General features: G+C 33.5%; 1 protein-coding gene and 1 pseudogene across 1 annotated transcript; both read right to left on the reverse strand.

Moving 5' to 3' along the window:
* Positions 1 to 3,114: 3,114 nt before the first annotated feature.
* Positions 3,115 to 12,450, reverse strand: LOC114179052 (pro-cathepsin H-like). The gene is made up of 7 exons (XM_028065252.2): positions 12,114 to 12,450; positions 11,888 to 12,003; positions 10,241 to 10,314; positions 9,888 to 10,152; positions 9,648 to 9,779; positions 3,921 to 4,056; positions 3,115 to 3,399 (listed from the first exon to the last, which is right to left on the reverse strand). The coding sequence occupies exons 1-7, from the start codon at positions 12,406 to 12,408 to the stop codon at positions 3,362 to 3,364; spliced, it is 1,056 nt and encodes a 351-aa protein (XP_027921053.1). The 5' UTR covers positions 12,409 to 12,450; the 3' UTR covers positions 3,115 to 3,361.
* Positions 5,450 to 6,887, reverse strand: LOC146888017 (uncharacterized; annotated as a pseudogene).
* Positions 12,451 to 13,070: the final 620 nt, after the last annotated feature.

Raw genomic sequence — 13,070 nt, forward strand, 5'->3', positions numbered from 1 at the left:
GAGATATATAAATATGCAAAGAGATAATTAATAATAAAACAATCTCATAGTCAAATAGAGAGGTTGTATCTATGTGTGTATACCACATACTTTCACAATTTCAACAACACAACCTTCAACAAACAATGTGATTGATGCATAAGATTCCTTTAACTATGGCTATATCCTACTAAACAAATTATGCATTATAGCCATCCAAAAAAAAGTGTTGTTGCTCCTTGTATTCTAAACAACATTAAAAATATTCTATTATGGAATGCAAGATGTGTTCTCAAATAAAGTATTGTTAGTAAGTTTCAATGTGCGAAAAAAGAAAGGAAGAAAAATTAGGATTTCAATTTAGGGATAAATTTAGGGTTTAAAGTGGAGGTTAATCTATAAGGAAAAGAATTAGGATTTCAAATTGGAGGTAAATTCGTATGGTGAATCGAATCATGATTTGCATGTATCTACGATATGAGTACGATACAAAACTAAAAACAATACAACTCACGATTCATATTATCATAGGCTTGAATCGTTTTGTATAGTAAAATAGTAGATTCGTATCATCAGAGACTTAAATCGTTTTATACAGTAGAATCATATCGTGAATCGTAAGATACTTACTACACGAGGTGACTGTTTTTTAAAATTCTTCAACATTATTTTAGTTTAGACTTTTGAAGAAATATTTTTTAACTGGGTGAAACTTTTCTCTGGTTATACCTTGAAAGTATTTTAATAGAAATAAAATAAACAGATCTCTCCATAACTCATTTCTTTGTTACTTCTCTTGTTATCATGTTCACCGCGTGCAAACAAGAAACTTATTTAGTCTAAATGTTACATTTCTTCACATTGTGCACTAAATAAGAGAATCTGATTAGAGGATCAGGTGAATTGGATTAAGAGCCATACAGTTCTGCATTGGAAAATCCTTGGAATAAATCATAAATTGTGGCGTTCTGCCCAATGCCTTCTGTAGGGGCGCCTCTGGTAGATCATGCTGCATTGCATGTTTTGTGTTCCTTATTTATTTGTATCTGTATCCCTCCTCCCTTAATATTTTTTTTTTTTGTTAATAAGAAAGTAGAATTCAAATTATTTTTGTAGGTCCAAAGTTAGGTACTTCTCATGTTACACGTTCCATGCGTATAACCTGGAGTGGCAGGTGTCATGCTATATATATACAACCCTAAACCTAACACAAATGTTGACAATGAGATAAGATTTGTCAAGTTGAATGAGATTTCATTCATGAGCTTTAGCTTTTCATTGTACTTCCTCTTAATCTTTCATTTTGCTTTTAAAAAGTTGATTAGATATTATAATTATAAAGGCAGTGTAGCAAATATTTTTAGCGAGTACTTTGCAGAAAAGAAAAGTAACTAAGGTATAATGAATCATGTTTTTTCACAAATTAACATTTATTTATGTACCTCTACATTTTTACAAGACAGAACTGTATAGATCATAATGGTAGTCCTATCCAAACCTTCTCATTAATATATAAGTTTTGATCTTTAAACTACGAATTTTAATTAGATGTTGATTTTCAAGTTTGATTCAACTAAAATTGTTGTCATGGTGAAGAGCATGTGTTGAATTATTTGCTTCTTTTCAAATTTTGATATAAATGAGACTGGAAAAATTTTACGAGACTAAAAAGAAATTGATTTATTGTCTAAGTTTCATTTATTCGACCCAGGATTTTATATGTAATTTTGACCCACTTATCAACTTTTTAGTATAATGACTAAAATCAATTCTTAACCCAAAATTATCATAATTTTTAGTATATTGTTACTAAAGTATAGTTTAATCAAATTTTAAGGAAAAGAAAAGAAATAGACGTGAGAAACAATTTATATTAGATTTATAAAAAAATATTTACATTATTCATATATTATAAATTGATTTTATTTATAGTTAATATATAATCTTTAAAATACATTTCTCATGAGACAAATATCTTAAAGCATTAAAATTCCAATAAACAATTAACCTTTTAAAATGATTTTGATAGGTGAAGTTTGAATAAAAATCAAACCTACAAAATTGAACTAAATTACACTTTATATTTGGTCAGACCTTTTAAATTTTAAAATTTTGACTTTAGCTTTTGATACTTAAAATAAGTTTATGAATAAAGACCTATTTATGTAATATATATATATATAGAAAACATTTTAGAAAAATGAGTTCATAAATGGAATATTTATAAAAATTAAATATTAATATTTAAGTTTAAGAGAGAAATATTGTTTTAATATATATAGTTTTAAATTATAAAAAAATTATATATACTCAGTAAAACTTTATGATAGCTGCAATTAGTTATTCAATGGAAAAAGAAATATAGTGTAGAACTTAAGGAAAATTTAATACATTATCGTGAATTGAAATGACAAATATAAAGATATAAAAATATTAATTGTTATTTTTTTAATTAAATTTTAAAATTTCATAATATTATTTTATATTAAACACAGAAATTTAATATTTATTAATAAGTAAAAACAAAAAAAGTAAAATAACAGAATATAATTATAATAACAAAAGCTAAATATATAGTAAAGACTCAATTTAAAATTATAAAATTTTTATTTAATGAATAAAAAATTAATGAAACTTTAACTAGATATAAAAATTATGAATTACTTGACTTTTAATTGAACTTGATTGATTAAGATGGAAAAGGAATGATGTTTTTATCCTTTTATATATATATATATATGACATGCCACATGTCATAGTTTTATTAGTTGAAACCATGACTAACTTAAGCCACACAATAAATTTTGGTATCTATCGGATGGTCTGCCATATTCTGCTCATAAATCTGCTCATTCTCAGCTGTTGTGGTCCATATAAAATGAAATCCAATTCCAGAGTCAGTTTTTATTTGGGTTGAGGCAATTACTTCCTCCACCCCTCATTTCCAGAATTTATTTTCCTGATCACAATAAATAATTTTGGAATTTTTATTCTGGAAGTCAAACATCTTCTAAGGAAAAACATTTTCTGGAAGCTGGGTGGGAGAACAAAATTTGATTAGGTGAGGAAGCAGTTGCCTTGGGTTGAGAACAAGACGGAGAAACTAAGCAAAGTTTAGTCCATTGACACAGATGATAAGTTCGTGAACCAAGATTTCACACTGCATGCGATCCTTAAATTTCAGTAGAGTACCATTTCTATGATTTACAGTACCATTTTGTTGCGTGATTCAGCTAAATGAGAATGGGAAATCCAATTCCAAACTTATTTAACATATAATACAAATTATCATCACAGTTCACCTTGATGGAAAATAGGAAGCATGAGGTGCAAGGTACAGTTACATTGGCCAATCTGGGCACCGTACCTCTCCCCGTACAATTTAAGCCACAACAGGATACGATGCACAAGTTGCAACACCTGAAATTAAATCAAAGTGGGTGTAAAAATTAGTAGTAAAAAATGACTAATCTCAGATTGACAAATTCAGAATTATATCATTAATTTCAACAAGGCCTTTGCCACATCTCTCCTTTCACATAGACAGAAAAAGACTTTAGGGGTCCACTTTTGTTTAAGAACATAGGAAAAATGTTGGTTGTCCACGTCTCCTCTGGATTCATTAACCCGTGATTTAACACGTTCTTCTAACAACAATCCCAGGTATACAGAAAACAAATGAAGAACAGAGAGAATGATACTTCAGAAAATGGTAGAGTTCTGTTGCAATGGATAAGGTTTGATAAGTGCTGATAAACAAAAAAAGGTTTGATAAAGTAAAAACTCAGCACAAAAAAAGGACAAGATGCATTTTCTGATTAAAAAAAAAGTTTGCTACCCCTTGTTTAAGACTAGTGTCCTTCAAACATTAGAAATGCACAGAAAAATAGCCAATGAGCTTTTAACTATTGTTTAAGAATTTGGATCCGGTGGAACCTTACCGCACATATTCTTTCCCAACTCCATCTTGAAGTAGCCATTGTCACCCCAGTTGCTTCCCCACGAATTTTTTATGATCCAATATGGAACCCCATCTTCAACTCCATACCCAACAGCAAGAACGGCATGATTTACATCCTGCCACCAAAATTCATATTCCATTAATGTCCAATGAATGACCGTCTTAGTTATAAAGATGTGTCATAAATGCCGACAGTTATAAACATGCATCCAGAATAACAACTGTGTTTCGAGATACCATAAATTTGACATAAACAACGATGCATTGAACTTGTAGCTACACATTTTGTTCTGAAAATTGAATGAGACACTAGATTTTGTTGTTTTTACAATAAATTTAAATGAATTATCCATTGGAGTCTTAATAGTAGTTAATGAGTTAGTCGTTGTAGATTATTAATGAGTTAGCTGTTGTGGATAATAAATGTACTAGTCGTTGTAGGTAGTTAGTCTACTAGCCGTCTATAGTCATTGTATTGTGAATTATATGAATGAACAACAAGGGTTGAACAAAGTTTTTTTCACAAGAATAGAGAGTTGTTGTCTACAAAGTGGTATTAGAGCGAGTTGAATGAAGTTTTTTCTCAAGAATAGAGAGTTGTTATCTACAAAGTGATATCAAAGACAGTTAGCTTGAGTGTTTGAATGAAAAAGAGAGAGCTAAAGAGCTTGAGTGTTTGAAAAAAAAAGAGAGCTAGACAGCTTAAGGGTTTGAGTCTTTGAGAAAAAAAAGGTGAGATGGTCAATCTTACAAGTAGTGTAGACCCAACTATGATCATTGGAGTCTCAAAATGAAAGCTCTTCTTGGCTCCCAAGAAAATTGGAAGGTGGTTGAAGATGATTTTAAAGAACCAACCAACACCACAAATTGGTCAAATGCCTACTTGAAAGCCTTGAAAGAAGGACAAGGCAACTTTGTACATCCTATACCAAGCTGTGGATGAGTCCGGTTTTGAGAAGATTGCAAATGCCAAATCTCAAAAGAAGTATATGATATTTTGGAGAAGGCATATAAGAGGGATGACCGAGTGAAACATCTCCACCTTCATACACTCAGGGAGAGCTAGAGAGCATGAGGATGAATGAGACTGAAGGAGTAGCTGAGTACATTACTCGAGTAGAACCATTGCAAACCAACTTGCTAAAAACAGAGAAATGTTACCCGCTAGCCGAGTTCTGGACAATGTTGTTAAACTGATCATAAGAGGATCGGAAAGGGAATGAAAACTCGTAACTCAAGGATCGTAACTTGACTCGTAAGAGTTACGAGTAGATAAAAAATTATATTCATAAATAGGTGCATCATTTAAAATAATATAAATGACAAAAACAACTCATACATAATTCATAAAATGAGTCCATAAAAATTAAAACAGTTTCATAAGTATGGCCAAGCATAAAACATCTAATAAATTATTCAATGTTTAATACAAACTATCTAAGGAATTCTTTCATATAAAAAGTAGGATAATCATCATTGTTCTCCATAGCATCTTCATTTTCATCGATGTCCCATCTATGATCGATGATTTCCCAAAGAGGGGTGTAGCTATGTAAGATAAAAATAAATGAATTAATCTCCAAAAACAAATAAATTAGAAAATTAAATATTAGTGTAAGGAAATTAGTTATTATTATTACCTCTTACTAACTCCATTGAAAAGACTTTGCATCTTTTCTTTAGCAATATCCTTCATAGATAAATCTCATGGCTGGTTTTTCATTTGAATCCACCATTTGCAACACCTTAATTAGGGGAAAAGCACCTCTCAAGCAATTCAAAATATTTTTTCAAAATCCCTTATGCAATATCAAATTTTCCACAAGTCTTCCATCTCTAGTCTTTACCAATTGACTAGATTGCCACTCATTTGATGTGAACATCCTCATCAATGACCCTTTATTTTCATTCAAGCATCCCAAAGTCAAATAAGAAGTGACAAAACGAGTATTTGCGGGTCTTATCAAATTTATCCCCTTAGTAAATTTGTGCAACAAGGAAATAAAACTCGTTCTTGAATAAATGTAGGTTGTGATTTTCTTACCATTAGCTATTGTATCATGATAAAGTGGAATTTTCTTCTCAAAATCTTCCAACATCAAATCAATGCAATGGGCTGCACAAGGTGTCCAATATAGCTTTTGTCTCTTTTGCATTAAAGAGTCTCCAGCTGCCTCCTAATTTGTTGCATTGTCAGTTACAATTTGGATCACACTGTCTTCCCCAATCTCCTCAACAACATCATCCATCATCTTATAAATTTTTTCAGTTGTCTTGCAAATGTCAGGTGCATCAATAGACTTCAAAAAGGCAGTCCCCCATTGGGCTATTAACCAAAAAATTAAGTATAGTCCTTCTCCTCCTATTAGTCCATCCATTCGTCATTATTGTGCATCCATTTTCTTCTAAAATAGTTTATGCTCTTCCAAAAATAGATTAGTGTTTTCAACTTGTTGCTTCAAATATTTCACCTAATCTCATGGTAGGATGGTGGCTTAAATCTAGCCCCATTGCAACTAACTCAAGCATCCTCCTAAACTCTTCACTATGTGCCACACTAAATGGAATTGCAATGTTGTAGAAAAATAAAGCAATTTCTTGACAGGCATCCTCCCTCTCACTTTTCTTAAAAATGGAATTGATAGTAGTTTGAATATTCCTGCTCTTAAAAATATTTGATGACTCATCAGTTTGTTCTTCACTTGGTCTTTTTCTAGCAGATTCTGATTCACCCATGCCACCATCGCTTTCAAATTCTCTAAATATTGATTTTTAAACCAAATTTTGCTGCAACAGAGAAACCACACATAACATTGATTTTTAACATCTTCCGGAACTGCAGGTACATGCTCCAACATCCTTTGAAGTTTCTGCTAAATGATGCTTGAGTCGATAAATTCCATCTGTCAATACCTTTTCACAATATTTACATTTCAGATTTCTTGCTTTTCCATCAGTAGAAATACAATGACTCCATGCAGGATTTGTCCTCAACCCAAATCCACTCCCTCTTCCACTTGATGCCATTTTTTTCTTCAAATAGAAAATAAATGCAAGTGTCGTGAGGGGGGAAAACGGAGTAGAAACATTGAGTATAATTGAGTAGAACAGAGAACGACGAGGGTGGAGAAGAAGACGACAGCGTTAGGAAGGGTGGCGACAGCGTCAGGAAGGGTGAAACATGCGTCAGTGACAAGACAATGCAGTTGGCGCCAACGTGAGTGATGTTCGTGAGTCTTCGTGGGTCTTCTCACGAGGTACGAAAATAACCTATCTAAAAGGGGGGGAAAGTGTTGGGTTTTAAATTGGGTTGGGTGTTAGCTTTAGTAAGTCATGGAGCAGCCCATTTTTAATATTAGGAAAAATCATCAAACCTAACCTAGCCGCCCCAATCACAACTCTCATAACAGAATCATAAAACGTCGTCCATGGAATATCGATACAAGATCGATGCGGGAACAATCCTCCGATTCGGTGACCAAACTCGGACGATTACTCTGATCTGACGTCCGCGTCAGCTTGTTTGGAGGGCAAAAACTCGCATGATCGTACGAGTTTGCGATCTAGATCGCGATCTTCACAACATTGGTTGTGGAGAAGATCTTGAGGTCATTAATAGATGACTTTGAGAATGTGGTGTGTGCAATTGAGGAGTCCAAGGACCTATCAACGCTTACAGTTGAAGACCTTTTGGGTTCCTTAAGGCACAGGAGCAACGAAAAAAAGAAGGCGGCAAAGCCACTTGATCAACTACTCCAAATGAAGGGAGGGACTTAGAACACTTAAGGCATAGAAAAATAACGATGAGGTAGAGGAAGAGGTGCTGGTGGTAGAAGCCGAGGACAAGAAGAGAAAGAACAGTCCAGTCAAGAAAATTGGCACGGAAGAGGACAGGGTCTATGGAGAGGAGGTGAGTCAAGAAACTCAAATGTTTAGTGCTTTAAGTGTGGCAAATATGGCCATTATGCAAAGGACTATTACTTAGACAAGTATTTCAGTTGTGGTAAGGTCGAAGATTTTTCCAAAGATTGTCGGTCTAAGAGTGGAAATGAAGAGACCATAAAGCTCATAAAAGAAGTTAAAGAAGAAGTGACGTTGTTGATGATGACGCGTAGCTCGGGGGCCGAGCATAAGCGAGTGGAGAACTCGACAAGAAGACCAAGTAACATGGAAAATTCAGCGAGAAGGGTAAGTATCTTTGGTAACTCAACAAGATAGTCGAGACATGCAGATAGTCCGGACAGGGTGGTGGAGCATGAGGCCAGCTCGGTTAGCTTGGTGGGGTGCTTACATAGCTCAATTAAGCCAATGGAGCAAGTGGAATACTCAGATAGGTCAATGAAGCATGTGAAAAGCTCGAGTAGCTCAAAATTTGAAGAAGAAAATCTTGTAATTCAAAGGTTAGAGATTGCAAAAAGAGATTTGCAACAAAGAATTGAAAAGAAGGTTAGAGACAATTCAATTCTAGAAGCAAGCTTAGAGAGTAGGAAGCAGACATTGCAAAAGCGGTGTTTGGAACTTGAACAAGATGTTTCCAGTTTGCAAGAACACTTGCTAGTAGAGATGGATTTGAGAGCTGCATTGGAGTTCAAGATGAGGAGTGGCGACTGACAATGGATGAGGTGATTGATGCGATTGAGCGTGACAATATGTGGAAATTTTCTGATCCCTCAAAAGGAGGTCAACCTATTGACAAGAATCTCGTTAAGAACAAACTGGCTACTAAGTCTTATTTAAATACCGCTTGTATTGCAAAATTGTACACACGCGAGATTTTCTCCCTTCTTTTTCGGATGCGAATGTGGTGCAGGCGTTGCAACCATTTTTTTAAACGTTGGGTTTGTTTCCCTTCCGCACACCACATGAATCTTTGTTTGTTCTAGATTTTCTTTCGCAGACCATGGACTTTGGCCCATCTCTACCCCCATCCACCATCTATAAATAGAGCACCATACTTCTCCATCAAACACACACTTCCATACTCTCATTCATTCTCTTTCGTTCTCTCATCCTCCTTTATCTATTATATCTCTTCTTTTATCCTGGGTTTATTTATTTACTCTTTTTAAGAGTTATCTTGGTAGTTCTGAGGTCCTAGAAAATTTCGAGAAATTCTTGTTGTATTCTGGGAGGCTTGTGCAATACACCACGGATAAATCCTCAAAGACAGTGAATCTACACGTCTCGGGAAGTCTTTTTGTTCGTGATTCTATCAGCTACTACAACACTAAGATAACAAGGAACCCAATAAGTAACAATTTGGCCAAAAAGAGAAACAAGTCAGCCAAAGAAAAGATCAAGTCGCGTACGGAGAGAGTCGAGAACAAGCAAATTATAGTGAAAGATGAGTCGTCCATGAAGAAAGCGAAGAACTTAGCTATTCATGAAAGGGACAAGCATAGTGTGAAGGATAAGAGAAACATTTAAGTTTATGGGAAAGTTTTGTTGGGTTTAGAATAAACTTAAGTGTATTAGTCGTTGGAGTCTTAATAGTAATTAATAAATTAGCCGTTATGGGTAGTTAATGTACTAACCGTTATGGGTAGTTAGTGTACTAGTCATTGTAGTGTCCTAACCGTTTATAACCGTTGTGAGTACAATGGACAGAAAATTGATCTATAAATTGTTGTACTGTGAATTATATGAATGAAAAACAATAAAGTTTTTTCACAAAAATAGAGTTGTTGACTACATATTTGACACTCACCATGGGCGTGCTGCCACAAGTGTTACTAGTGTAAACTCCTTTTTTGTAGAATCGGAAGTCGTCCACCACCTCATATGCCACACTAACTGGCCGAGCGAAAGCAACAGCATGTTTCAATTCATCCTCAGCACCCTACATCAGAGACAAAACTAAAACCATTTGAATATCACGTATAAAAAGTACTGGAAGTAAGAATTATCCAGACTCATGAAGCAGAAACCTATCATTCCGTTTAATTACCAAAGTGATATTAATAGAGTCAATGACTCGAACAGCGACGTTTTCAGATGTAAATTTGCAGACACCATCTTGTCCGGTGTAGGGATATGCTTCCTCAGTGTCAAGGCCACCATTGTATTTAATGTATTCAAATGCTTGGGACGGCAATCCACCTGCACAGCCAAAGTTGTTGAAAGCGCCGGCACAATCTACTAGCTGCTGCTCAGAGAGACTGATATTCTTCCCAAAGGCCTGTGCGTAAGCTGCCTCCAAGGAACCAGTTGTGCTGCATATGACAAGTTTTTGCGGTTAGAGGAGTCATAAATTACAACATTTTACTCATTCCAAACAGTTTCTTGGGATCACAATGCAACCTGAATGTCCAGCAAGATCCGCAGTGACCTTGATCTTTAACTTCGCTCACTATACCTTCTTTTCTCCAATCTTTCTGCACGCACACAAAGGCTCTTCGGAATCAGAACGCAAGGTTTTTACCAAAAAAATAAATAAATAAAACCAAGGACATGAACCAAGATGTACACTTTCACTCACTCTAATACCTAATACTAATTAATAGTTTATTTTGATAATGTTTTTTCGATGAATCTATCCAACGTTTCAAAAATAAATAAATATAAAATAAATTTCTTCATAAATTAATCTAACTTTTTATTTTTAATTTGTATATAAACTATTTAGTTTATGAAAAAGTTAAATTATTTTTTTTTCTTGTTATTCTTTTCTATACAACTTTACCAAGAAGTTGATTCAAACATGTTCTAAATTCTTATTTTTAATTGATATATAAATTAATTTTAAACTTATAGTTCATATTTAATAACTTTACTAATACCTTATCTCTGAACAAATAATCTTTTTTTTTATTTGCAATATTTATTTCTTTTACTAATGTCGGATAATTTTTCATAAATACTTACAAGAAAAAAGTATACATATACAATAAGTTTAACTTTTTTTTTATAAATTAAAATGAATTATTATACAAATTAATATAACAGTTTTGGAAGCTAAATAAAATGTTCTTACAAGTTATAAATAAACTCTATAAAAAGCAATTTATTTTATATTTATTTACTTATCTTAGAAATGCTTTAAAAAAAAGTTTACACAAATGAACCAAACTAACGAGGATGATCTCCATGAATAACTTCATCAAAGGAAAAAGAGTGAAGTGAAATTTTAAATAGCGAAAGTGGTATTTTAATCATACTTCTCCCCTTATCATAATGATGGTAGTCCTTTTTTTTTATCCCAAAATAATGATACAATGAAGTTTTGAATTTTTTAACTTATTTTAAAAAATTACATTGATATTTATATCTGTAAGAAATAAAATGATTTATTAAAAAATGAAATTTTTGCTACTAATATAATTAACGTGAATATTTCTTAAAAAAATAATTAATGTAAATAATAGAAGCCTTTTAGTTGTTTTCGGAATAAACTTGTATATAAATCTTGGTGAAAGGGTGTCACTTGTTACTTTTTTATGGAAGGAAGTGGAAAGTTGAAAAAATAAATGTGATGTGATATATTTTTAATGTAAATATAAAATGAATTTAGTTAAAATCTAAATACCATAATATAACTATGTTATTTTTATTATATATTACGTCAAAATCACAGAAGTTATATAATTGATTGTGAGATTATGTAATTAGTCAAAATCATTTCACAAAAGTTATATAATTCATTATGAGATTATATAATTTATTATATGTTATCACTTTCTCTTTTTTATATTTCCCACTTCTTTTCTCTTCTCCTAATTTTTCATCATACCCTCCCAATCCAAACAAAGCATCAATGAAGGCAACAATTTCTAACAGATAAACTATGCCACATTCTCCAATATACACAGAATCTGTATACTCAGTTATATGATTAGATATTCGCATCATTTAGTATGCACTATATTAATTTCATATGATGATTAATTCGTTCATTAATTTCACGAAATGAAGTTAAACTCAAGAACATTTACGGGTTGGCGAAACTACCTCTTCAGGAGGAGCAGCATCCGTGAGCCTGTAGTTGCCTTTGAGCGTGGCGGAGCAGTTCTGAGCAGCGCCGAGTCTGTGTCTAGTGAACTCCTCCCAAGTCCAGTCAGCGAAATCTGCGAGTTCATATATTTTACAATCTCATCACTTCAACTTGTAATCGAAGTGAGAAAAGGAAGAAAGATAAGAGAGTGAAATAGTGAATCATCAGTTAGCGAGCACATACGATTTACGCCGAGCTTGTAAGTGAGAGGCCTCTTGTTAGTGGATCTGATGAGTCTGACATTATCGGAGAAGATCCGAAACCGCTGCCGGATCTCGTCGGCGGAGTGGTAGTTCTTGCCGTGGCGGAGAGCGAAGCGCGCGAAGGAGAGAGCGCTGCGGCTCTGTCCGATCACGTCGAGCACGCGCGACTCCAAGTCCGACGCCAGCCGGATAGGGTTTGACTCATCGAAGGTGGAGCCTGCGGCGGCGATGACAACGGCGCAGAATGCGAAAACCAGTAGCAACAACCGCGCCATCTATATCCCACAAAGTATGGGTTTTTCTGTTCTTTTTAGCTGTCGCTATTGACTGGATTTTAAAGAAACCAGGGATTGGACACAACTGGTATGCGAATGACCAAATTGTCCTTCACTTACTTTAAATTATTTTACATCTTTTTCGTGTGACATATTTTTATTGTAGTTGAGTTGAATGCGTAATTATTAAAATGGATTCACTGATATTTAAATGTGAAGAAACTGTGAGGAGATGTGTACTCAAATTTTCTCTCATAATTGATGTCATTAATTCGATAAATAATATACAAAGTCTGAGGATAACTGATTGAACTTGTAGTTTTTCAGTTAAATGATATGATTCAATATATAATTTTATATCAAATGTATAGAACAAACTTTGTCATGCGATTAGTAAATGGGAAAATGTAGCATAATGGTCTTTATAAATCTGAGTCCAAAATCATAAAAGCAAGTAAAGAGACAATCCTATAAGTGATACCTAAGTAGCAGAGAGAAAAGAGTTGACATACAAATATAATATTATCGTCTCTGAAGTGGTTTGTGCACAGAATCAGACTAAGAGTTCTTTAACTTAAGTAGTTAAGCTTGTGTTGGAGTTTGTAATTCAGTCAGTAATGATTAATCATGATAATATTTGTATTATGAATATTTGTTTTTGT

This window comes from Vigna unguiculata, chromosome 3 (genome assembly GCF_037176805.1).
Source record: "Vigna unguiculata cultivar grain cowpea cultivar isolate G323 ecotype 2 chromosome 3, ASM3717680v1, whole genome shotgun sequence".
Taxonomy (NCBI): Eukaryota; Viridiplantae; Streptophyta; class Magnoliopsida; order Fabales; family Fabaceae; genus Vigna; species Vigna unguiculata.